The 27,309-nt window shown below is 40.7% G+C and overlaps 2 protein-coding genes across 4 annotated transcripts in view; one reads left to right on the top strand and one right to left on the bottom strand.

Moving 5' to 3' along the window:
* Positions 1–495: 495 nt before the first annotated feature.
* Positions 496–27,309, bottom strand: FAM217A (family with sequence similarity 217 member A). 3 transcript variants are annotated; one of them, XM_060189140.1, is made up of 9 exons: positions 27,014–27,309; positions 21,685–21,911; positions 12,814–12,939; positions 11,687–11,783; positions 9,316–9,397; positions 9,141–9,154; positions 8,498–8,572; positions 8,338–8,405; positions 496–2,036 (listed from the first exon to the last, which is right to left on the bottom strand). In XM_060189140.1, exons 1-9 carry the CDS (start codon positions 27,029–27,031, stop codon positions 824–826), a joined length of 1,920 nt encoding a protein of 639 aa, XP_060045123.1. In that variant the 5' UTR covers positions 27,032–27,309; the 3' UTR covers positions 496–823. The 3 variants fall into 3 exon arrangements, with proteins under 3 accessions (XP_060045123.1, XP_060045124.1, XP_007522267.2); XM_060189141.1 differs by lacking the exons at positions 21,685–21,911; positions 27,014–27,309 and adding an exon at positions 12,421–12,469 and having other exon boundaries at positions 12,814–12,901; XM_007522205.3 differs by lacking the exons at positions 21,685–21,911; positions 27,014–27,309 and having other exon boundaries at positions 12,814–13,260.
* Positions 13,483–27,309, top strand: part of LOC103112738 (testis expressed protein 56) — a 34,574-nt gene continuing 20,747 nt past the window's right edge. Inside the window, exon 1 of the mRNA XM_007522216.3 lies at positions 13,483–13,613. The gene's annotated coding sequence lies outside the window, so the exon portion shown is untranslated. The remainder of the gene's footprint in view (positions 13,614–27,309) is intronic.

The following is a 27,309-nucleotide window of genomic DNA, read 5'->3' as shown; positions in this document are numbered from 1 at the left end:
AGAATAAAGTAGATAAACCAGAAGTAGGAATAAATACAAGATCATCTCACAAATTGATCTTAAGAAAGCCTGAGCTGAAAGCTGAGCTGCTTTGCCATATGTATGACCCAGATTCAAGGCCAGCTCCCATTGCACTGAAATAAGCTTTGGTGCTGTGGTCTCTTTCACTGCCTCTCTGCCTTCTGTCTCAAAAAGAAAAAGCAGGAGGAAAAGAGAAGGGGGGGAAGAAGAAGAGGAGAGAAAAGAATGAATGACAGGGTAAAACTTGGACTATTATACATTTGTCTATTTCAACAAAGCCAAGGGCTGGGGTAGAGGGGGACTGGTAAGGGGATTGGGCAGGCATTTGGCGAGGAGGACTGAGAATGGTGGGAATGGCATGCAGAAACTTGTCATGTAAAGATGAGAAACTGTACCCATGTGACACTGTCTTATAAGTCATTATTGCCCTAGTAAAACTATATATGGTCAACTAGGTAAAAGAGTGGGAATAAGTCAGTTATACCATTTATTGATGATGGAATTACACTGGGTAGCAATCATATCTTAAAACAATCTTTTGAATAGCTTAGTTTAAGTGAAACATTTCTTTGAAACATAACATGCAAAAGACTGTCAAATATATCTGAGCAGAAGTCCTTGGATCACTATATATAGATATCTCAGCAATGTTTTTCACAAGTCCCATTCCACATCACATCAAACACTTGTATATGGGTGTGTGTGCTTTTAGTACCTGTATTTCCAAATGATGAACCATGTTTTAGCCAGGCTTCCTTGAGCTATAGGAAAGGCACACTTGAGCTACAGGAAAGAAATTGAGTTATTTTTGGTCAGTGGGTGAACACTTACCCTTAACTGTAAATGAAGGTGATAAACAGTTTAGCTTCTGAATATAGAATGGTCTGTTCAACACTATATTTTTTCGGTAAAGTTTTTTTTTGGTCCTTGCTGCCTTGATTTCTTCCCTTGGATTTTCAGGAAAAGACAGAGGTATAGGTGAAACTGCTATTGGAGACCTTGGAGGCAGACATCTTGTTGAGATCATTTTAACCAATGACTGATTTGTTTGAGCAGAAGTAGGCTTTGCTGAGAGTTCTTGACATGGAATTAGAATGGAGCTTTTGGGATTCTTACATTCGTCATATGTTGCAACCAATGGTCTTGTGCTGGATGAACTTTTTGTTGGTCTAGAGTTCCATTTATATTTGCCAGCACTGCCCCAATTCCACTTTGAAGCTGCTTGCTCAAGCTTGTAGGAGCCTGAATTAGTTCTTCTTTTTTCTCGACTTTTATCTGCACAAGTTGTCTGAAGGCTCAAAGAGTCAGAAAGTTTGGGCTGTCTCATTTTGGGTATAGCTTTGGAAGAAGAGGGTCGTTCAGTGACTACAGAAGTATAGAAGGTACTTTGTAGTCGTGGCCTCTCTTTCTGTACAGTTATATGTTGTAATCTTTCCATTTCCAGTAAACGAGTCATCAAACGATCAATAGAACTTTCTGGAGGTTCCACTGTTGCTTTCCAATTGTCCGATTTTGAGAGAGCTAGTTTGTGCAAGTCCAGAGTGTTGAAAGGAGGAGGAAGAAAGTCAGGATATGGAAATATTTCACTTGATTCCTCTGTGAAAGAGTCTTCGACAGTTTCTATTGTTTCTGGCTTTAAATTCAGGTCCATCTTTTTAAAATAGTTGAGTAAAGTATCATTTGCTTTTTCATTTTCAGATAAATCACTTTCATCTGTTAAATTTTCTTCCATACTGCTGCACCCATATTTCAGATTCCAATTTGGAGCAAATATAGTTTCACCGTCATTGTTTTCTGTGGTTGAATATAAAGTAATATGAGGCTCTGTTCTGCCCTTTAAGAAGTCTCCATCAGCATAGGGCCAGGAGAGACTGAATGGCACTTGAAGTCCATGGTAAGAACCAACTTGCTTATCAACTGAAGCATTTGTTAGAGGGTTGTTTGCACCAAAGAGCCGCATAGGATTATTGGTTATATTATAGCCAGTGTCCAGTGAAGGTTTTTTTTTTAAATCCCTTTAAAAATGATTCAATTAATGAATGGTCTGTTGAGTTGAATTAAAATGCTACAAAATGATAAGTACCTTTATCAAAGACTACTTAAATGTTTAGTTCCCAAAGGCAAATGTCTATCTGTAGCAAATACATTAATTTATAAATATGCTAATTACATGTAATTGTATACAATTATTTAAAGTATAAATTAAAACATTAACTAGACATAGCTTGGTCTATGTACAGGTGGCCAGATAACCTATAAATGACTAACTGGCTACAAATGGCTACAGCCAAAGTGGCTAATTATATCTATTTGCCCATGAATATATTGTACATGAAATAATAATAATGATGACAATAATAATAGTTATTATTAACATCATTGCCAGAACACTGATCAATTCTGGCTTATGGTGGTGCTAAGTTCTAAACCTGGGACCTTGGAGCCTTGGACATCAACGTCTTTTGCATAACATTATGCTGTCTCCCTGCCTTGCACATGATATTATGACATCTGAAAAAAAATGCTACACAACTCAAACTGAAATTACAATAAAATGCTTTATATTATTGACCCAGAATTAGATAAAAGGAAATACTTTAAAAAAATCAAGTAGCATGGTTTCTACTTCTGTCTTGTTGTTGTTTGTTTGTTTCATCAGAACACTTAGCAACCCCAGTTTATATTTGTGCCAGGGAATGAACCTGGAGCTGTCATTACCTCAGACATGAAAATCTGTTGTACTTCCAATGGATCTATCTCCCTGGTCCAAGCCACTGTAGTTTTAAGTTTATTCTGGGAAGAGTATAAGGTGATGCAGTGGAGAAAGTGTTGAATTCTCAAGCATAAGGTACTGAGTTAGATCCCTGGCGTCACATGTGCCAGAATGATACTCTGGTTCTCTCCCTCACTCTCTCTTTTTATCCTATGGTTTTGTCAGTGTTTCCTTTATAAATAAATAAATAAATAAGATAAACCTTTAAAAGAAGTATTCTGGGAGGCCAGGCAGTAACACACCAGACTAAGCACACATAGTGCGAAGTGCAAGGATCCCGGTTTCCCATCCACAGGGGGGTTGCTTTGCAAGTGGTGAAGCAGGTCTGCAGGTATCTATCTTCCTCTCCCCCTCTCTGTCTTTTCCTCCTCTTTAAGTTTCTCTCTGTCATATCCAACAGCAGTAACAACAACAACAATGGGAAAAAAAAAGATGCCCCCCAGGAGTAGTGGATTCATAGTGCAGGCAGCGAGCCCCAGCAATATCCCTGGAGACAAATAAAAGAAAAAAAATATTCTGGGTTGACAAGATGCCTCATCTGGATAGTGCACCTGCTTTGTCATATGAATGGCCTAGGTCTGAGTCTAGCTCCCACCATGCTGTACACTGGAGACAGCTTTAGTGCTGTGGTCTCTTCCTCTCCTTATCTATCTATCCCTTTCCTTCTCCCTCTTCTCTCTCTCTCTCCGTCTCTCCCACCCTCTCTCCCTCTGTCTCTTTCTCCCTCTGTCACTCACTCTCCCTCTCTCTGTCTCTCTCTGTCTCTCTCTTTATTTACTTATTGGATAGTGACAGCCAGAAGGGTGAGATAGAGAGGAAGAGGAACAACTACAGCACTGCCTCGCCACTCATAAAGCTTTCCCTTTGCAGGTAGGGACATGATTCTCAAACCCAAGTCCTTGTGCACTGTAAGATGTGACCTGACCAGGTGAACCACCACCCAGCCCCATTCTCTCTATCTGGAAAAGTTGATCTGGAGAGGTGAAACCTTAAAAATAACAAGTAGACAATAAGCTGGGTCTATCTGCATATTAGATGTCAGGTGCAAGCAAATACTAGTAAAGTCACAGGTGCCCTGGAATATACCTAAAATAGACCTACTAGGTTTTTCCAAAATGGAGACCCCAAATCTTCATCTGCAATATTCTAGCCTTTAGGTTCATGATTAGTCAACAATTTGTTTGGCTTTCTATCTTAACTCTTTTTCAGGCACCAGGTTCCACTTTCTGGGCAGATGGCCCCACCATGTGTCTTGCAGAACTGCCTTCCCAGATCTCTGCCCCACTAGGGAAAGAGAGAGACAGATTGGGAGTATAGATCGACCTGCCAATGCCCATGTTCAGCGGAGAAGCAATTACAGAAGCCAGACAGGGAAGCTATCAAGGGAGGAGACTGGATATGGGGCTCTGGGGTTGGGCACTGTGTGGAAATGTACCCCTCTTAACCTACAGACTTGTCAATATTTCCATTTTATAAATAAAAATTAAAAAATAAGAAAATAAATTCTAACAAAAAGGAAGCAAAATTATTTCGAACAAAAATCATGCCTGGTATAGTCCTTAGTAATTTCCATCTACTAGTACACTCATATTTTAGGACTAAAACTTCTAGGTAAATTAAAAAAAAAAAACTGACTTAACATAAGGTTCCAGATGCCAGCAAGATGCTGACCAGACTTCCCTGGACAGACAACCCCATCAATGTGTACTGGAGCTCCGCTTCCTGAGAGCCCACCCTACTAGGGAAAGAGAGAGGCAGACTGGGAGTATGGACCGACCAGTCAACGCCCTTGTTCAGCAGGGAAGCAATTACAGAAGCCAGACCTTCCACCCTCTGCAACCCACAATGACCCTGGATCCATACTCCCAGAGAGAAAGAGAATGGGAAGGCTATCAGGGGAGGGGGTGGGATATGGAGATCGGTTTATGGGAATTGTGTGGAATTGTACCCCTCTTATTCTATGGTTTTGTTAATGTCTCCTTTCTTAAATTAAAAAAAAAAAAACTGAAAAAGGTCAGGCTGTGTCCAGAGAGGTGTCACAGTGGTAGAGCATGTGTTAGGTCCTGAGTTCTGTTCTCAACACAGCATACAAAACAAGACAGACAACAAATAGAACAAGCAGTTTAGGAGGTGGTGCAAGAGACTGAGTTCAGCCAGCCACTGGCACTGCATGTGGCGGAGTGGTGCACTGGTTCCCTCCCATCCCTCTCCTCTCTTTCGGATATGCCACTGGTCTCTTATTTAAAAATAAGTAATCAGGGTAGGGGTAGATAGAATAATGGTTATGCAAAGAGACTCTAATGCCTGAAATTTCAAGGTCCCAGGTTCAGTCCCTTACACCACCATAAGCCAGAGCTGAGCAGTGCTCTGGTTAAAAATAAACAAATAAACAAACAAATAAAAAGTCAGTCTAAGAGGTGGCAAAGTGGGTAAAGTATTGGACTCATAAGCATGAGGTCTCTGGCACCACAAATGCCAGAGTGATACTCTGATTCTCTCTCTCATAAATAACTAAACCTTTACAAAGAAAACCAAACTGCACATGGGGGGGGGGGTTTATCTCCACTGGCAAAGCAAACGTTCATGCCTGAGATTCCATCTTTGGCACCAAACATACTCAAGTAGTGCTCTGGTGTCCCTCCTCTCTCTCCTTCTCTGCTTCCTATCAAACTCTCTCCTTATGTAATAAATTAAAAAATTTAAATATCATAGAATACTGAGTTTATAGTTATTTTTATGATCCTAGAACTTTTGACACATTAACTGATTAATATATACTGACTGCCTTCTTGCTTCTTTTTAAATTCTTTTTTATATTTATTTATTTATTCCCTTTTGTTGCCCTTGTTTTTTATTGCTGTAGTTACTATCGTTGTTGTTATTGTTGGATAGGACAGAGAGAAATGGAGAGAGGAGGGGAAGACAGAGAGGGGGAGAGAAAGATAGACACCTGCAGACCTGCTTCACCACCTGTGAAGTGACTGCCCTGCAGGTGGGGAGCCAGGGGCTCAAACCAGGATCCTTATGCCAGTCCTTGTGGTTTGCACCACCTGTGCTTAACCCACTGCGCTACCACCCAAATTCTGCCTTCTTGCTTCTTAAGGCAGTGTAAATTGGAGGTAGAACGGTAATTTTGAAGGTTCTTGAAAAATATTTTCATTTCTGCACAAAATGTTATTTTGTCTAGATATTAGGTATATTGATTTGCCTTTAAAAAGCCACTGGAGGGGAGTCGGGTGGTAGCACAGCGGTTAAGCGCAGGTGGCACAAAGCACAAGGACCGGCTTAAGGATCCCGGTTCAAGCCCCTGGCTCTCCACCTGCAGGGGAGTCGCTTCACAGGCGGTGAAGCAGGTCTGCAGGTGTCTATCTTTCTCTCCCCCTCTCTGTCTTCCCCTCCTCTCTCCATTTCTCTCTGTCCTATCCAACAACGAAGACATCAACAACAACAACAATAATAAGTACAACAATAAAACAAGGGCAACAAAAAGGGAAAATTAATAAATATTAAAAAAAAGAAATTCCTTTAAAAAAAAGCCACTGGAAAATCACATTTGTTTGTTTATATTATTTTTACCAGAGCACTACTCTGCTCTGGCTTATGGTGGTGCTAGGACTTGAACCTGGGGCCTTTGGTGTCTCAGGCATGAAATTATTTTTGCATTACCATTATGTTATCTCCATAGGCTTGAAAAATCACTTTAGTTCTACAACTGGCAACTAGGTAGTATACCAAAAAAAAAAAAGTGTGCAGTGTCTGATTTGAATTCCTTTGCCACCAGTGAAGAAAACGAAAATAATGCCCATCTTAATGTTGTCAATTATATGAACAGACCTTGTAACATATTTACTTAAAACATGAAAAAAATGAAGTGGGGCCAGGTGGTGGCACACCTGATTTGAGGGCACATGTTATAGTGCTCAAAGATCCACAGTCCCCACCTGCAGGGAGAAAGCTCTGCAAGTGGTTAAGCAGTGCTGCAGGTGTCTCTCTGTCTCCCTCTCTATCTCCCCCTACCCTCTAAATTTCTGGCTGTCTCTACCCAATAAATGAAGGTAATAAAAAATTAAAACGGAAGGGCCAGGCAATGGTACACCCAGTAGGGCACACATGCAGGAGTCGGGCTCAAAAATAATGAAGCAGTGCTGCAGGTGTCTCTCTCTCTCTTTCTCCCTACTTCTCTCTCTCTCTCTCTATATATATATATATATACATATATATATACATATATATATGTATATATATACTGCCTAGAGCAGTGAACTTGTGTAGGCACTGAGACCCAGTGATAACCCTAGTGGCAAAAATAAAATAAATTATATATTATATATACTACTTCTCTTAACTTGTTAATTATTGAGAGGGGAAAAAATCTGTATTTTATTGTCATCAAGCCTTTAACTTTGCAATACCAATATGTTTCAAAAGCATAATATTCTATCACCCCCTACTACAGCCCTATCAGATAGGAATTTACATTTCTCTAGCTTTTATGAAGAAGGAAACTGAAGCATAGACTAGTTAAGGTTATACATCTACAAAGTGGTGTAACGGGTTCATAGCTAGGCTTGCAACCTTTATTAATGCATTCACTCACTTTATTTGATCTCTTGCTTTGAAGTTCTTGTGCTCAGCTAAGTTCTTTCTTAAAAAATAGCCATTCCCTACCCTTTTGACACCAACATTCCCTTGGGACATTAGTCACTATGATTCCCCTTAGGATTGCTTGAATTCACTCCTCAGATTATAGTAAAAGTGAGTTTCATCCTGAATCTCACAAAGGAACAAACAAACAAACAAAAAAAGAAACAAAAATTCTATCTAGGAAATCTCTGTTATCAAGCGAACCATCCTATTGACAAAACTGAGTACTTGAGTACAAAAGGAAATACTACAACTGAAGATTTCCATCAAGCAATGCACTGTGCGTATAAGTGATATAAAAGTGTTCCATAAATGTTGGCTTCTAAATAATAGCAATCTCTGTGTTAAATAATTATTCTATCTGGTTATAATGCACACTAAAGTTTAAAAACCAATAAGTTAATAAATAAAAGCACTTAAGGCTAGGTAAAATCTGAGAAACAACATACTATAGTGGCTGCCAATGTGAACCAACTTAGGCTTCCTGGTTGTGCCTTTCATCCTGTCAGCAAGTTATTTTCACCCTGCCTTCATGTTCTCATTTGTTGATGATGACAGTCACTACCTTACACAATTGCTGTGGGGGTTAAATGAGTTAATACATATAAAAAATTAAACTCACTCTTGGTACATGAGACATTGTTTTCCTACTTTAACTCCTCTTCTCTTCAACAGGGAATCTAAACTCTATCCTTCACAAACCCTTATTGTAAGGGCACAGTACATTCTTGGTTATTCATGCACCCATTTCTCTGTGCCAGCCACTACCTTCTTTTGGGTGAGTTTCGATATTTTCCCACAATGGTTTTTCTTCTAGTGGCTTTTGGCTATTTCACATGAGTGATGTTTATATTTATTCCATAAATTTAGGGGTTCACAGGAAATAAGTATTCTCTCACCTGTTCTCTGTGGTACTTCCATCATTAAGAGGATAACTCCATAACTGAAATATCCCTGCTTTATTATTCTGATAAAAGAGAAACCACAGACAACATTTTAGTAACTCCATGGATTAAAATAAATAATAACACCATAATAGTATGACACGTAACATCCCACCTGTATTCTTTTATGGGTATGATCCGACAAATTCAATTCTACCATCAGTTGCTCTACTGGAATTTCCAGATGGTTCTACAAAGCAGCAGAAGATTTTTTAAATGCAATATGCTTCTATTTCCTACTCTTGCTCTAGGAATGTATGGTTCTTATTCTAATCAAATACATAGTAAAGTCCTGTGATACACCAGTATCATTTAGTATTCACAGATGTAATTTGTTTTTATTGACTTTAGCAGGAATTACTCATCTATCACAACTACCAACTAAAAAGATACTTGAGCATCTCTAAGACTGTCTTCATTTTCCCCCAATAGTTAAGTGTTTATCCTTTGATCAAAAAAAAGCAAGTGAAAGATTATTTTTCTTACTACTTCAATATAAAATATTAACCATTTGAACTGTCTCATGATACGTTAAGGACTGAGATTCCTCTTTTGGTAGTAACTAGAAAACACTGCTTGCTACAATGCTGATTTTCATATATGGAATTACAATACTGGAAAAAATTAATGGAAGACATGTTAATTTAATGACCAATATGCATTCCTATAAAATAGTAGTAGGTTTGATTTATTAGAATAATAATTAAAATAGCATCTCTCTAATTTTTTATTATTGAAGACTAAACATTTAGCCTTACCTTGTTAATTTTGCCTGAAAGAAAGTATATGGAAAAAGTGACAATTAATAGTTTTATAGAACTAGTTGTATTAAAAAAACACCCCCCTTTTAACATGAATACTTATTCATGTTAAGTATGCATATGCAACTTCACATAATCATATATAGAAATATCTATTCCTATGATTTCTTACCACCTGATGCGTTCTCCCTTCCAGGAAGGAAGTTTTTATTTTCTGGCACAGGTTCCAACTCCAAATTCCAATGAGATAAGTTCTAAAACAATATTTGTGTTAGGATAAACGTAATGAAAAAACCTTGAAAATCTCAACACCACAATTTTACATATCCTTTGGGTAAAATAAGACAAAAGGCACATGACTTCCTGACTCCTCTTTCATAAGTATACTGCCAGTATTCTTTCATCTAACTTAACTGCTTGGTAACGTCTTTTTACCAGTAAGGAAAGATCTTTTCTTTTTTTTTTTTTTAAACAATAATTTATAGTTTCTTTCTTATTGTGTTATAACAATACACAAGGTTCTCAAAACGATTTTAAAATTTATAGTGAAACATGCTGTTGGCTCAGTGTGTCCTGGGCACAAAACAGCACATTCACCAAATTTTCTGTATCCAAGTTCTAGATCCAAAAGCCTATAACACCTTCCTATTAGGAAAATAAATAAATAAATAAATAAATAAATAAATACTTTAGTCTTTACACTAAACTCAACACTGGGTAGTCCATTATTCATTCTGAATTCCAGATATTGACACTCAGAAAATATCTTTCTAAAAAGTCCAACAGGGGGACTGGCAGTGGCGCACGTGCTTTAGTGCACATGTCCCCTGTCCCTGCTTGGGGAGGAGGCAGGGGGTGAGCTTTATAAGTGTGGTGAAGCAGTGTTGCAGTTGTTTCTCTGTCTCTCTTTCCTTCTTTCTCCTCCTCCCTTCTTAATTCTCTCTGTCCTATCGAATAAAATAAACAAATACATAGAGTTTAAAAAAATGTAAAAATAGGGCTGGGTGATGACCACCATGAGCGCACATGTTAGAATGTGCAAGGACGCAGGTTCAAGTCCCTGGTTCCCACCTACGGGGGAAAGCTCTGCAGTGGTGAAGCAGTGTTGCAGGCATCTCTCTCTCTCTATCCCCCTCCACCAAACCCTTCCCTCTCAACTTCTGGCTGTCTCTATCCAATAAATGAATAAATAAAGCTAATTATTAAAAGAATATTAATTTTAAAATAAAATTAATTTTAATTAACTTATTAAAAATATTTTTAATTAATTTAAAAATAAAAAAGCTCAAAAATGTGTCTGTATGTTCTAGACATTGTCTTGAGAGATATGAGGGGGAGTGTGAATTGTGTGTAAGAAATAATGTAATAATTTATCCTGGAAATGGGTAAATTAAAAGGCTATTTATTTTTAAAAGTATTTTTAGAAATTAATTCAGTTTGTTTTCTATTTCAAATAAGAAAGAACTTTCTAAATTAAAGTAAATTTTGTAGCCAACATACAGACTAAATATTAGGTAGAATTAGATAGTATTAAGTTTAAACTTAGTGTGATGACTTGAGTCACACAGAAGTAGGATTCTCTTCATAGACAGCACAGCTGTAACATAGGCTATAGACTCTCTTTGCATTTTCTTTTTTAATGTAAAACTCTCTACACTCTGAAATAATATGTCTCTATATAAGAATCACCTGGGTAGATCGAAAAAAATACTATTGTTTCAAACTCACTAGGCTTACAGCAAGATGAAGTTATTTGTAATTCTTAAACCTTCCTAACAAATACTCAAACTTCTTTCAACTACGTTAAGCTGGTATCTCAGTGTACACTATTGTAGGCAAAATACATTTTATATTATTCTGGTAAAGGAAAGCTGGTAAAACAGTGCTGTTGAAAGCATACAATAAAATTAGTCATCAAACATGTCAAGTCTAAGCAAGATTATAATGACACATGAATCCAACTAGGTTGCTGATTCCATAAAGACTGGGAGTGGGTTACAGTTTATTCCCACTTGCCCTCACCAATAGATTTCCACAAAATATGTGTGAGCAAATAAAAAAAGGTGAGCACTGGCTGACTATTCAGGTAACATCTAATAAATGCCAGTCACATTTAGAAAAGTTTGGAGAGTTGAGGACCAGGTGGTGGTACACTTGGTTGAAAGTTCGTGTTACAATACAAAGACCCAGGATCAAGCCCCTGGTGCCAATCTGCAGGGTATCGGGGTGGGGGAGATCCATAAGTGTTAAAGTAGTGCTGTGTCTCGTTGCCTCTCTTCCTTTCTATCATCCCTTCCCTTCTCAATTGCTCTCTGTCCTATCAAATAAAAGAAAATGATAAATATAAAAAATATCTTCTGAAAAAACATCTTTGGGGATTTGGAGAGACAGCTTTAGTTTCTACATTTGGTATTCTAAACATCCCAAGAGAACTCAGTACAAACTGCTGAAAGAGAAAAACAGGCAAAGGACTGCAGCAGTGAGATTTGATGAGAGTTAGGTATTAAGGAGCACTCAAGTTCAATTGCAATTGCCATACATACCTCGTGACCGATGTTGGACATCTGCAGGTTTGTGCCACCGTGTTCACCATTTCTTCTCCCCATTTTGTTGGAGCTGCTCTTTTGTTTCTTTAGAATCCTATACAGGTTGTGGGACGATATACTTATGTGTAAATTACAACATTTATTTGCAAGAGAGCATAAGGAAGAAGGAAAGGAAGAGAGAAAGGAAAGAAACAAGCACGAAAGGAAGCAAGCATAAGCTTGGTTCCCTATCTAAAGCAAGACATTTCATAGAAAGCAGAGGGGACTATATGGTTTCATATAACTATATGAAATCAACCAGAAAGCAAAAGGGGTGTGTGTGTGTGCGTGTCTGTAACTGAAAAGATATGGAAATCAAGGTCAAAGGTGAAGGAGTCTTATCAGAGAGGAAGATTAGATACAAATTAGAAAAAAATGTAATAAAACAGAATCATCTTGTCTAATCATTCAAAACAAGTGCTCCATTGGAAAGAAGGATAAAACTTAAAAGCACCCTGTTCAGTTTCAGAGATTCTGAAGACCCCTCAAGGATCAAACACTATTTTCCATGCCAAACTATTATGTTACCTATGTCCACTACTGCTTAAGGTACAAATAGTATTAGAGTACTAGAGGATGACAAGAAAAGCAGTCGTTGAATTAAGGTAGGGCTTTCTAGGAGAACACACACACACACACACACACACACACACACACACACACACACACATTCATGCCGCTGCAGCAATTACCGTGGTTGCTAAACAGTTTGCAATTTCTTGTCTCCTAGAGGGAGAAGTCCTAAAGAAGTAGGAAACAGAGTTCTGGTGAGTTTTGAGTACAGGCTGATCCACCAGTCCTGTGCCAGGCACTGGGATGGAAGAATGAAGGAGGTTGTTGAAAGCCACCCAAGTGGTTGGTCTAGGACCCGAGACCAAGAGACCTTTGCAGTGGGGCCCTGGAAAAGCTTCTGGAGGCCAGGTGTGGGGCAGAGGTTGTGCCGAGTAGGTGCATCTGCCACCCAGGTGACCAGGCTCCTGGAGCGGCCTTCGCACCCAGGAGAACGCCCCAGACCTGGACGCCTGTGCGGCGGGGGCGCAGAAGGACCTGCGGGTGCAGGGGGGGCTCCCCGGGGCGCCTCTTACCCCACGGCGCCGCAGCCCCACGAGCTGTCCCGGATGTGGTCTCCGAGGGCGCCGTCACTCCGAAGCGCGCGTCCCTCCGCGTGCAGGCCGAGCGGCTGTCCCGGAGCCCCCTCGGGTGCGGCTTGCCTACAGCGGGGGGACAGGGCGGGCAGCGGGCAGCGGCCGAGCGCCAGCGGCCAGAGAGGGGCGGGGGCGGAGGCCAGCCTGGGCTGGGGCAGCGGCTCCGCCAACCTCGCCAGCGGCCGGCTCAGCCGACTACTCCCGTCGAGCGGGGGCGCCAGCGACGGTTCGGTGCTGCTGCGGCTCCACCGGTAGCCCGGGGCCGCGCAGGGCCAGAGGCACTGGGAGGCCTCCTGGGCTCCAGGCAGGTGTGCGAGGCGCCGTCGCCGCTGGGGGAGGCCGCCGCGCCTGCTTAGGGATGGCGCGGCCCACTCGGCCATGGCGGTGGCGGTGGCGGTGGCGGTGGCGGTGGCGGGGCTGCCCGGGAGGGGGCAGGGGAGGTGCACCCGCAGGGGTCACGGCCTCAGCGCCCCCCCCTTCGCCCCTCCGGCGGCGGCCTGACCCCGAGCGACCCAGGGAGCCCGCGTGGCGTCCACCGGGTGCCCGGGACCAAGGGCCAGGCCCGCCGCCCTGCAGCCCGCCGCAGCTTCAGTCCCGTGGCAGGCAGACCATGCTAAGCGGGTGCGCCTGCATGTGCTGAAGCCCTACCAGCTCTTGTCATAGACACAACACGCCAGACAAATCAAGTGAAAGAAGGCAAGCATCCCCGGTGAGAGCAAGCCCTGCTCTGGTTTTTCCAGGTCAGTCATTGGTCTTGTCATACACACAACAGTTGGTGTTTGGTTGTTTTTCTTTTTTCTTTCTAACTTAATTTTTAAAAAATTATCTTTATTTATTTATTGGATAGAGAGCCAGAAATGGAGATGGAAGGGGGAGATGGAGAGGGAGAGAGACAGAGACACCTGCCTCACAAATTTGTGAAGCAGCCCTGCTTCACTGTTTGTGAAGCTTTCCCCCCTGCAGGAGGGGACTGGGGGCTCGATCCCAGGTCCTTGTGCATTGTAACATGTCCGCTCAACCAGGTGTGCTACGGCCCATCCAATCCTGTTTTTCTTCTAGGATAATTCTAGATCGTGGGAGACTGGTTTTGTCTTTCAATACATATCTCATACTTCACTTTCATGAAATGAAAGTGGGGGGGGCAATATAATACTTATGATATGTTGATGAATTTGAATTGTAACATAAGTAAATAGCTAAGTGAATTGTTATTTACATAGTTTGGTATGGAATATACCCCAGACTATGTAAATGAATGAATACTAAACATGTTAATCAGGTGTAGTCTTTATACTAAAGTAATGGCATTTGAAGAAGCCATTTTTGCTAGGTTTTAATGCTACTGTTGTATTCTGTTGGGTTGAGCACCCAACTCTAGATCTGACCCCAAGATGGCTCCTTCAGCATCACTGCACTCACTGATTCCTAAGACTGAAGGAGAGAGAAGGTGAGGGAATCCCATTATCTTTTGAAAATTTTCCCAGAAAAAAAGGGGTACATGGTACTGGCTGGTGGTGCACCTGGTTAAACACACATATCACTAGGTGCAAAGACTTGGGGTCAAGCCCCTGAACGCCCACTACCCTCACCTGCAGGAGGGACACATCACTAGGTGAAGCAGGTCTGCAGGTGTCTGCCTTCCACCCGCCCCTTCCCTCTTTAACTTTATTTGACAGGACAGAGAGAAACTTAGAGGAAAGGGGTATAGAAAGGGAAAGACAGAGAGACCTGCAACACTGATTCACTACTCATGAAGCTTCCCCCTTCAGGGGGAGGACCCAGGGCTTGAACCCAGGTCCTTGCACACTGTAATGTGTGCAGTTAACCAGATATGCCACTGCCGGGTCCCTCCCTTCCTCTCTCAATTTCTTTCTGTCCTACCTAATAAAAATTAAGAAACAAACAAACAAAATGAGAGATTTTTCTTCTGCTTTTATATTCTGGAAGAGTTTCTAGAGAATTGTCACTTCTTCTTTGAATACTTAGTAGATCTTAACATTGAAACCATCATAGATAAATTCTTACATTTGAAGGCAAAAGAAAAACAAACAAACAAAAAAATAAAACAGGTATAGCAGATGTTGAAAACAATTTCAAGAGTTTCTCAGATTTTTCATTTCCCACTTTCTCTCTACCCAGGTGTATTTGTCACCTCTCTGCCTGTACATTCTATGTTATTTGAGACAGGCCTTCCCAACTCCACTTTGATGCAACCTCCCAAGCCAGCTTGATCAGGCTAATTCCTAATTCAGTTTTTCATTTCTTCTCTGAATTTCTCATGGTTTTGTTTCTTAATTGTTTGCTTTTTAAAAACTTTTTAAAAAGACAGTTCTTTTTTATTTTTAATTTTATTTATTCCCTTTTTGCCCTAGTTATTTTATTGTTGTAGTTATTGTTTTGTTGTTTCTGATGTCGTCATTGTTGGATAGGACAGAGAGAAATGGAGTGAGGAGGGGAAGACAGAGGGGAAGAGAAAGATAGATAACTGCAGACCTGCTTCACCACTTGTGAAACTAACCCCCTGCAGGTGGGGAGACTGAGGGTTGAAACTAACCCCCTGCAGGTGGGGAGAAACCGGGATCCTTACGCCTGTCCTTGAGCTTTGTGCCACCTGTGCTTAACCTGCTGTGCTACTGCCCGACTCCCTCTTGTTTGCTTTTTAATTGCCCGTCTCATGCTGGTAGAGTGTAATACACTCTGAGGGCAAGGCCTTGCCTGTCTAGCTCATAAGTGTATCCTCATCACTGAAAACCAACACTGGACACATAGATGACTGGACACATAGTGAACTAATATGTTATTAAGTCAGGCCTCTGTGGGAAGGCTCCCTCCTCCAGGTTGTTTTTCATACTGTGACTCTAAAGCACAAATCTAATTGGTCCAACACAATAGCTCCCTTGGATAGTGTGCCTGCTTTAGTGTCTCTCTCTTTCTCTCCCCCCCCCCCTCTCCTTCTCCCCTCTCAGTTTCTGGCTGTCTCTATCCAATAAATAAATAAAGATAACAAAAATATCAAAAGACAAAACATAACCAAACCAAACCAAACAGAAGCAGCCCACACACAGACCTGCTTAAGCACCCTGCTAATGCCTAAAGAATAAAGCTTACATTCTGCACGCAGGCCTTAAGTGACAGATCATCACTGTTCTAGTGTCTAGTTCATGACAAACACATCACATTTATTTTGGTTTTACTCAACACTTTCCCTTCTAGGAAACTTTTTCCTAATAATGTATTTATTTTCACTTTTCCTTATAGTAATATGTTATTTTTTTTCCTTTCCCCCTTCTCTCTCTTTCTCTGCCTCTAGGGCTTCCCTAGTATTTCAGGTCTCTATTGTAATTTCACCACTCCTAGCAGGGTCTTGCTCTTTCTCTCTTTCGTCTCACACTTAGAGGGTGAGAGACAGAGAGAGGAGAGACACCACAGGATCCCTCCAGGCTCACAAGGCTTTACCTTTGTGTGGAGCTCCTTTGTAGTGGTCACGTATGGAAGTGAGCTACCTCCCAACCCTCTAGTTCCTCTTTTTTTCTTTTATTTCTTTTCTTTTTTTTTTTAATCTCCTCCCTCCTTTGACATGCCTAGTTAAGTTGGATTTATATAGCACTAGTTCACAAATCATGTTTCTTATTTTAGGTTATATGGCAGTGCTCCCTATAAAATTCCTTACTCATTGTTACATTATAATTACTCATTTAGGAAATCTCATTCATTAGCTTTTCAGCACCTTGCAGGCAAAACCTAGTCTTTTTATTGAGTAGGCAATAGATGTTGAATTAATTTAACTACTCTAAAAATAGCACTTGCTAGAATGCATGTTGTGGTACTGTGTGCCAGGCATAATGCTGAGCATTTCACATAGATTAACCAATCTGAAACTATTAACATACAATAAAGTTGGAACTACTAGCTATTCTGATTTTAATAAATGAGTAACCCAAAACTTAAATGTATTTAGTAGCACTTTAAATTACTTGGAAAATAGTGAATTGTGTAAATAGCAGGGTCCATATATTCCCAGCTAACACTTTCTCCAGTATATTTAGCTAGGAATTATTTTCTGTTCTCTGGACAGGAGGCAAAACCATGTGTGTGCACTCATGCTTGCATTTTTCCCATTTAGTTTGCACTATCATCTTTCTGCTTTGTGTTTCTATTTCTGCTTTTTCCTTTTGTTTCAGATCTTCAGCATCAAGGGATTATTTTTTTAAATAAGATTTATTTGTTAGTGAGAAAGAGGGGAAGAAGAGAACCAGAGCACCACAGTGGCGTTATGCAATGCTGGGGATAGAGTTTGGAAAAACTTTATACTTAAGAGTCCACTGCCTTATCTGCTGCACCACCTCCTGGGTGACACATGGGTTTTTTTTGTTTGTTTGTTTGTTTGTTTTTAATAATAATGTTTTTGCAGTTTTTTCAATCTTTTTTTTTTTTTACCAGAAGCACTGCTCAGCTGGGGCTTTCTGTGATGGTGTGGATCATTTTCTGGGATGTTGGGGCCTCAAACCCACTGATAGTCTTTTGCTGTCACCCCAGCATAAGGGATTCTTTTTGATTTATTTTTAAAAATATTTATTTATTTATTCCCTTTTGTTTCCCTTGTTTTTATTGTTGTAGTAGTTGTTGTTGTTACTGATGTTGTTGTTGGATAGAACAGAGAGAAATGGAGAGAGGAAGGGAAGACAGAGAGGGGGAGAGAAAGACACCTGCAGACCTGCTTCATCGCTTATGAAGCGACTCCCCTGCAGATGGGGAGCAGAGGCTCGAACCGGTATCCCTGGTCCTTGCGCTTTACCCACTGCGCTACCATCTGACTCCCAAGGGATTCTTTTTTAATTTCTTTATTGAGGGATTAACGGTTTACAGTTGACAGTAAAATACAATAGTTTAAACCTGTGTAACACTTCTCAGTTTTCCACATAACAGTTCAAATCCCACTAGATCCTCCTCTGCCATCATGTTGCAGGACCTGAACTACCCCCAGCGCCACCCCCACCCCAGAGTCTTTTACTTTGGTGCAATAAGCTCAAAAGGGATTCTTGATCCCTTAAGACCCCTTTGAAATTTGTTATTCTTAAAGACATCTCTACACGTTTTTATTTCCCTTAACATTACATTTTTTTTAAGTGGGGCTCCAATCTTTTTTTTAAATTTTTTTAAAAATTTATTTCTTTATTGGGGAATTAATGTTTTACATTCAACAGTAAATACAATAGTTTGTACATGCATAACATTCCCCAGTTTCCCATTTAACAATACAACCCCCACTATGTCATTTATCATCTTTCATGGACCTGTATTCTCCCCACCCACCCACCCCAGAGTCTTACTTTGGTACAATACGCCAATTCCAGTTCAGGTTCTACTTGTGTTTTCTTTTCTGATCTTGTTTTTCAACTTCTGCCTGAGAGTGAGATCATCCCATATTCATCCTTCTGTTTCTGACTTATTTCACTCAACATGATTTTTTCAAGGTCCATCCAAGATCAGCTGAAAACGGTGAAGTCACCATTTTTTACAGCTGAGTAGTATTCCATTGTGTATATATACCACAGCTTGCTCAGCCACTCATCTGTTGTCGGACACCTGAGTTGCTTCCAGGTTTTGGCTATTACAAATTGTGCTGCCAACATTACATATTCTTAAAAATCTTCCTAGGGCTGGTTGGTGGTGTACCTGGTTAAGTGCACATGGTACATTAACAAGCACCCAGATTCAACCTCCAGCCCCCAATTGCAGGGGGGAAAGCTTCACAAGTGGTGCAGCACTGCTGCAGGTGTCTGTCTCTACCTCTGTCTCTCTGCCTCTACCCTTCTTCCCTCTTGATCTTATCAAATTAAATAAATAAATGTTTATTTGTTTATTTTACCAGAGCACTGCTCAACTTTATCTTATGGTGGTGCAGAGGACTGAACCTGGGACTTTGGAGGCTCAGGCATGACAATCTCTTTGCTTAACCATTATGCTATCTATCCCCAATAAAAAAAATCTTTAAAAAAAATCTCCCTTGGGGTGGGGTGGTTGTGCACCCAGTTAAGCGCACACAGTACGTGAGGCACAAGGACCCGAGTTTAAGCCCCCGCTCTACTCCTACAGTGGGGAAGCTTCACAAGCAGGTGTCTGTCTTTCTCTCTTCCTATTTCCCCCGGGAGATAGGAGTTTCTCTCTGTCCTGTCCAATAAAAAGGAAAACATGGCTGCCAGGAGCTATGGATTCTTAGTGCTGGCACCAAGCCCCTGCAGTAACCCTGGAGGAAAAAAAGAAAATTCCTTTCCTGAAGTCTGGGAGGTGGCTCAGTGGGTAGAGCTCCTGACTTAGAAGCATGAAGTCCCAAGTTCCATCACTTATGCCAGAGTGATACTCTGACTCTTTCTCCTTCTGTTCCTCTAACAAATAAGTCAGTCTGAAGAAAACAAATAAACCAAAAACAAAACAAAACAAGCAAACAAATCATCCAACTTTCCATTACCACCTCTTCCCTCTGGACTTTTCTCTGTAGACTTTTTGAATGCTTTGCGATTAAGCCTGGAAATGATACCCACCCTCACTTGTTTAATTGGTAAAAGTTTTTATCATTGCAGTATAAAACTATAGTGACAACATAGTTCCTTTATAAGTTCATTGGAACAAGGCTAAAAGAGAAGAACAGGAAATGTTATGGGGCCAGGTGGTGGTGCACCTAGGAAAGCACACATACTACCATGTGCAAGGACCCAGGTTCAAGTCCCTGCACCCACCTGTAGGGGGAAAACTTCACAAGTGGTGAAGTAGTGCTGCAGGTGTCTTTCTTTCTCTCTCCTTCACTATCTCCCCCTTCTCTATCTAAACAAAACAATACAAACTCATATATGTAAATGGAAAATGCTGTGGTTGTATGAATTATCAGGGGAATGGTTAAGAGGGTGGTATCTTTTCTAGATCCACAGTTCTAGTTTGGCTCCAACCAAGCCTTGAGACTGAAGGGAGTCCTTGGACAGTGAGTTGTTTCCATACCTCAAACCTAGCTCTAACATCTATCCTTGACCCAAAAGAATGAAGCTTCCTTCTAGGCCATCCCAAGTTGGAATTCAGTTTTTATTAGAAGTTGAGGACTTGCCTTACTTTTAACCTGGAGTCTCTTTCCATACACTTTAGTATCATTTTTTCCAGGCAGTTAGCTCCACTCTACTCCACTCCCTCAACCCCCTCTTTTGTAGAAAGAGAGAAGGCAGAGGGATAGAGACAGAAACAGAGACAGAGAAAGAGAAAGAGAAGTTGACCATAGCACTACAACTTTTTTCAATGCAGTGGGGTCCAGATTGGAACCTGGACTGTACACATGGCAGGGCAGTACACTATCCAAGTGAGTAATTTTCTGAGCCCCAATCTCTTTATTTACCCCTACAGAATCACCAAGGTCATGACTGGTCATTTACAATGATAGAATCTTGCTCACTGTAATTATGTACATATTTTTTTATAAATTCAAAGCAATATTTTCTAACTAAAACATATATTTATTTATTTATTCTCAAGCAAATAAGATGCCAAACTTATGGGAAATATTTCAGTCATGGTCAGTTTGCTTTGGGGGCATGCATACATGGTTGAGCTAACTAGTCTTCTCCCATCCCCTCTTTCCAACTTTTGCTTTGTCTTTCAGTCATGGTTAGTTAACATTTCCCCTTGATTTAGTACTCCATTCCTATGAGCATTTACTAAATATCCTCTCTTGTGTTGTTGTAATTCCTTCACTTTTTCTGTTGGCTAATTTCATTTTATTTTTATTTATTTATTTGTTTGTTTATTTATTTACTTTTGACCAGAGTACTGTTCAGCTCTGGCTATTAGTTGGCAGTTGAACCTGTGACCTCTTGTATGCAAGTCCTGTGTGCTACCACTGTGTCATCTCCCTGGTTCTATAATTCCTTTATAAGAAATATATATATGAAAATATTTTGCAAAAAAAAAAAGAAGAAGAAAATATTTTGAGTTTGGGGGCTGACAGATAGTGGACCCAGTAGAGTGCACAATTTATCATGTGCATGAACCTGGATATAGCCCCCCCACCCCCTTCTGCCACTCTCTATCTGAAATAAAAAGGGGGGAGAAGTGGAACCATGCCAATGCAAAGTCCCATGAAAACCCTGCTGGGGAAAAAAAAAGTTTGAAAAAATTAAATAACTTATGGATCAGGTGGTAGCATATCCAGTTAAGTGCTCATATCACCATGTTTAAGGACCAGGGTTCAACCCTTCACTCCTCACCTGCAGCAGGGATGCTTCATAAGCAGTAAAACAGGTCTGCAGGTCTTTCTCTGTCTCTCTCCCTCCCTATCTCGCTCCTCTCAATTTCTCTCTGTCCTGTCAAATAAAATAAATGAAAAAAAAAGGACTTTTAATACTTTGCTCCTTTAATAATAACTTATTTAGAAGATTGCTTAGACTTAGATAGTTTAGACTCTAGTTCCTATGTTCCTATGTCTAGACTCTAGTTCCTAGAATGAATAGGGTAGTGAGGTATATGAATATATTCCCCAAAGTGAGAAAGACATATATCTATATACATATATCTATAAAAGACATATAGAAAGACATATATCTATATACATATATCTATAAATACATATATCTATAAATTCTACTTCTGTAAATGTTATAGCTGGCACTGTTGGTACCTTTATTTTTTCTGCAAGATACGATTCTTGTCAGTCTGAACTGCTTTCCAAGTTTGTCCAGCCTTCAGATATCTATATTCTATAGCTGTATTTTCTTAGGGTCATAGCAGGAATTCACTTTGAATTTTGGTTTAGGTTTTAGAATGAGAACTTACTTTCTGGTGTCAGGAAAGCTGTCGCTGGAACCCTCTTTCTGGTAGTCAAGGTCCTCCCATCTCATTTGCTTTGAACGGAATACTCTCTTGAGAACGCTTTCTTTAAGAAACTTGGAGATGATCTTTTCCCTTTGAACATTACTGAATACTTTGCCTTCTGGAAGCCAGCTGATCTTCTCACATCCACCAAGACATAGAGGAAGATGTTCAGGAGACACAACAGCTCTCTTTAGAACACAAAAGAAAGGTATTGCCTTTTACTTACAAGTTGTTACTGAGAGATCAGCCTAGCTAGAAAAACAACCCAGAGTTCTGCAGTAGTTCTGCTGTGGGATCAATTTAGTTATTAACACACTGCTGGCACCTAAGCAGAGCTGCCAGCCCTTCTTAGCAACTCATTATCACAATAAAAACAAACAAACAAACAAATCAACAAACAAAAAACACTGGCTTGGGAGAATTCTTTTTTAATCTTTTCCTTATTCATGCAGTGCTGATGATGGACTTCATGCATGTGTGTGAGTCCACCCCAGCAGAATTTTTATTTTATTTGACTCATTTTTTGAAAGATGTATTTTTAGTGAGGAAGTAAATGAGACCCAGAGAGTTACTCTGTCATGTATGAGATCAGGGATCGAACTTAGGACCTCATGCCTCATGTTGTGTACTCTGTCTACTCTGCCACTCCCAGGCTGTTTATTTATTTCATCATCATTATTATTATTTAAATATTTTTATTTATTTATTACTGGATAGAAACAGAATTGAGAGGGGAAGGAGGAAGTAGAGAGGGAGAGGCAGAGCAAGAGAGAGACCTGCAGACCTGCTTCACTTCTTAGGAAGCTTTTCTCCTGCAGGTGAGGACCAGGGGCTTGAACCTGGGTCCTTGCCACTTTAATGTGAGTGCTTAACCAGGTACGCCACAGCCTGGCCCCTCATTATTTTTATAAGAGAAAAGGGGGAGAGAAAGCGAGAGCGAGAGACAGTGCAAAGCAATGTTCCACCCACCATGGAGCTCCACTTTTGCTGCTCATTTGGTACCTGGGATCAGACCCAAGACCTTAGACTTCAAACGTATTAATATAAGCTTTATAGCAGAACCACCTCCCTGGCCCCTCTGATCTTATACTATGAATGTGATTTTGATATTGATCACTGAAGAATAGTATTCGAAATATGCAGAATACATATAAGGATTCTTCTTATCAAAGATTATTAGTACAATGGGCTGAGATCTGGTTGGCTGAGATCAAGACCATATACCTAAAAGACTGGTGAGGTGACTCAGCAGGGAGTGCACATGCATTGTACTTAGGTGGTCTTGGTTTCAAGCTCCCTGCAGACAAGTGGGACTCCATGGATGACAGATCTGTACTTTGGTGTTTCTCTTCCTTACTCTCTCCTTCCTCTTTCACACCGATAAAAATATTAGAAAGTTGGGGCAGAGATATGGCTCAGCAGCTACAGTACAGACACTATGCCCTGTGCTTGATCCGCAACAAGGAAAAAGAAAGAAAACAAAAAACATCAGGCCAGTGAGATAGTTCACTTGGTAAGGGCCCTGCTTTACCTGCACTGTGACCCAGATTTGAACCCTCAGACCCCAGGGCACTGTGGGAACTTCAAGAGCAGTACTCTGGCACTTGTGATGCCAGAAATTAAACTTGGGGCCTCTGGACTTAATGCTTTTAAGTGCAGAACTCCACCAATAGACTACCTCCCAGGCCTGTCTCTCCTTTTCTTCTTTTTAAAATGTATTTTATGTGCTTTATTTTAATAGTGAGAGATAAAAAGAGACCATTCAGAGCACTGCTCAGCTTTGGCTTATGGTGGTACAGGCTATTAAACCTGGGCTTTTGGAGCCCCAGGCATGATTTTTTTTTTTTTTTTTTTTTACCCAACCAGGGTTATCACTGGGACTCAGTGCCTGCACTAGAAATCCACCACTGCCAGCGGCCATTCCTCTCCCCGCCCCTTTTTTCTTTCTTTCCACTTTTGACAGAGCAGAGAAAAATTGAGAGGGAAAGGAAGACAGAGAGAGGGAGAAAAAAATAGACACCTGTAGACCTGCTTCACCGCTCATGACACATCCTCCCTGCAGGTGGTGGGCAGGGGCTCGAACTCTGGTCTTTGAGCTTAGTAATGTGTGCACTTAACTGGGTGTGCCACCATCCAGCCCCCAGGTCTTTTTGCAGAGCCATTATGTTATCTCCCCTGCTTCAGTCTCTCCGTTTGTATCTGAAGAATAAAGTCAGCTCAGTGAAGCCCTCATGATAATAAATAAATAAATGAATAAATGAATAAATAAATAAAATCATGTAACTACTTAGCAGCACGGTGTGACCAAGTCTACATTCTCCTGTTAATTCTCACCTCAAATAGTTTTGTTTCCAAAATATTGAAGACACAGGCATATTCCCTTCCACCTTCTATGAAGCCAACATTACTCTGATACTAAAAGCAGACAGACACACAACAACAACAAAACAAAACAAACGACCAATATCTCTGATGAACATAGATACTGAAATACTGAACAAAGTCTTAAAATCCTAGCCAACTAGCTGCAGCAGTATATTAAAAAGATTGTACATCACGACCAAGTGGGATTTATCCCAGGGATGCAAGGCTGGTTTAATATACATAAATCAGTCAATGTGATCCACCACATCAATAAAAACCACGTGATTATCTCAATAGATGCAGAGAAAGCCTTTGACACAATATGATATCCTTTCATGATTAAAAGACTACAAAAATGGGAATAGATGGAAAAGTCTTTAACCTAGTGGAGTCCATATACAGCAAAGCTACAGCCAACATTATACTTAATGGTGAGAAACTGCAAGCATTGCCCCTCAGGTCAGCTCAGTTGTAGAACACCTATTCCTCCTCCTCTGAAAGGGAGCCTCTGTCCACCACGGGAGGAAGCCCTGAAGCTGAGCTCCACACTCAGGCCTGGGGCCTCCAGGCAGCTGCCCCTGAGGCTGCTACTCAGGGCTGGGGGGCAGGGGGACAGCAGCCATGATGGGGTGGCTCCTTGGGCAAGGGCCAGGCATCAGGAGAGAGGCCAGGGGAGGAGAAGGCCAGGAGGCTGTCACCCTGCGAGGGGCCGCTCAGAAGGCTATCCTGCAGGTAGATGCTCTCTAGGTCTGAAAAGACAACGGGTGGGTGGGTGACGTCACTCCCTCCCTCAGTGTGTTTGTTGGGGGTGGGGGAGGGCATGGTCAGAGCCTGCTTCCAAATCCCGCTGTGTGGCTGAGCTGTGTGGCCCTGGACAAGTCACTGGACCTCTCTGAATCCGATTTGTCCCTGTGCAGCAGCAGTTAGCATAGTCAAGTGCAGGCTCAGCACCAAGCCCTTCTGCATGCTAAGAGCTGGGAGAAGTGGGCTGGGGAGCCGGCGCAGTGGATGCCCACTAAAACTGTTACTATTCAACATGGTCTTGGAAGTTCTTGCCATGGCAATCAGGCAAGAGCAAGGAATTAAAGGAATACAGGTTGGAGGAGAAGAAATCAAACTGTCACTATTTGCAGATGATATGATAGCATACATATAAAACCCCAAAGAATCCAGCAGGAAGCTCCTAGAAATTATCAGGCAATATAGTAAGATGTCAGGCTACAAAATGAACATGCCAAAGTAGGTGGTTTTCCTTTATGCAAACACTAAGTCAGAAGAAGGAGAAATTCAGAAATCAGTCCTATTCACTATAGCAACAAAAAACAAAGTATATAGGAATAAACCCAACAAAAGAACTGAAAGACTTATACACTGAAAATTATGAGTCACTATTCAAGGATATAGGAAGATACAAAGAAGTGGAAATATATACCATGCTCATGAATTGGAAGAATTAACATCATTAAAATGAATATTCTGCTCAGAGCCACATGCAAATTTAATTCAATCCCTAGCAAAGTTCCACCCAATATTTTAGGAGATTAGAGTAAAAGCTACAGAAGTATATCTAGATTGCCAACTCAATTTTGAGGAAAAAGAATAGAACTGGAGGCATTCTGCTTCCAGACCTCAAACTATATTATAAGGTCATTGGAATTGGCCTGGTGCTGGAACAAAAAATAAACACACTGACCAGTGGAATCAAATAAATCAATAATGGAATCATTATTTTCACCACAGCTTGGAGAAACGGATAAGCTGAATGAATTTATGGGTCAGATTTTAATACATCACTTCTTTGATTTCTTGGATGATTTAAATCATCATTTATTCTTTCGTATTTATGGAAATAAAGATTTACTTTAATACACTCAAATTTACTGGGAATAAAAAAAAATCTGGTACTGAGAATGTTCTCTCTTCATTCCCACCAACTCCCTCTGCACTCTGACAACACATCAGAGGTGGGTGGTGGAGACCCAGCTTCAAGCCTCTGTTCTCACCTGCAGGGGGAATGCTTCATGAACAGTGGTGCAGTACAGCAAGTGTTTCTCTCCCTCTCTCTCTCTCTCTCTCTCTCTCTCGTCCTCTATCAAAAAGAAAGAAAAAGAAAAAAGAATGTGGGAAACTGAGAAATGTTATGCATGTACAAACTATTGTATTTACTCTCGACTGTAAAACATTAATCCCCCAATAAAGAAATTTAAAAGAAAAAAATGGCCATTAGGAATGGTGAAGTTGTACAGGCACTGAGCCCCATTGGTGACCGTGTTGGTAAATAAACATACAGAAGTAAAACAACCCCCCCACACTTTATATTTAAGAGGTTCTGGTTGATAGCATATTTCAAGTATATTTGCATTTAAAGTATGTCTTTTTGTTTATATATAAACATATATGTATATATATTTATTTAAGTCTGCAAGTTGAAATACAGACTTTTTCGTCTCTTGTTCTGAATTTTTTATATATGTTGTCGTAACGGTATTTATATGGCCTCAGATAGATAAGAGTTAAGTTTGGTGAAAAGCTGGCAGACAATACCAACTTTTGCCTGTACCCCCATGACTTTACCACTTCGCACGGTAATTACTAGTCAGCAGCTTATGAAATAGTCACTGCACTTGCTCAGTTGGTGGAATATCTTGAAAATAAGGCATCACTACAGAACACCTAGTCATTGCCATTTTGCCCTCAAGGTAGGAATGGTTCTTGGCAGCTGCTATCTCCTTTTAGGGATGTGCTATCAAGTTTAATGGCTTGAAATTATTTATGTCTGAGCTCTAATAGTCTACCACAAAGAATGACTTCTACCACTAACGCTAAAGACAAAGCAATTTCCTTTGTTTCCTCACAGTTCCTTTGGGTAAGAGAATAAAAAGCAACTGGCTTTTTTTGTTTGTTTGTTTGTTTTTTGTTTTTTTACCTGTGTTAATCTGGACATTCCCTCAGTTTGGGATGAAGTTCTTTCCTCAGTTCTGCTTGAGAACTATGCTGATGTAACCACTGGCCCTCAGGGCCTGGCAGGTCTGTGGAGTCTTAATTATGTACAGTCAGGTACAGTTCTCCCCTAAGGGCCAGATGGGAAAATAACAGGAGGTGAGTGCTCACCAGACTGCCCTTCTTCCCTTTAGGAAAGCACCCTGTCTTCCTTAAACCTGGTCCATGTCCAAACAGGAAAGTGGAATTTCAGACTAAAATTCCTGTCAAACTTGGCAGGCT

This window comes from Erinaceus europaeus, chromosome 4 (assembly GCF_950295315.1).
Source record: "Erinaceus europaeus chromosome 4, mEriEur2.1, whole genome shotgun sequence".
In the NCBI taxonomy this organism is placed as follows: Eukaryota; Metazoa; Chordata; class Mammalia; order Eulipotyphla; family Erinaceidae; genus Erinaceus; species Erinaceus europaeus.
The sequence above is the reverse complement of the archived record's forward strand: the minus strand, read 5'-3'. Positions and strand labels throughout refer to the sequence as shown.

Excerpts from the sequence above, each read along its gene's own strand:
- FAM217A (XM_007522205.3), bottom strand. The coding sequence starts at position 13,253 with ATGGCCGAGTGGGCCGCGCCATCCCTAAGCAGGCGCGGCGGCCTCCCC. Across the intron at positions 11,784-12,813 it reads TGGGGCTGCGGCGCCGTGGG|GATTCTAAAGAAACAAAAGA; the intron begins GTAAGAGGCGCC and ends CAACCTGTATAG. Across the intron at positions 9,398-11,686 it reads TGTCCAACATCGGTCACGAG|AACTTATCTCATTGGAATTT; the intron begins GTATGTATGGCA and ends ATATTGTTTTAG.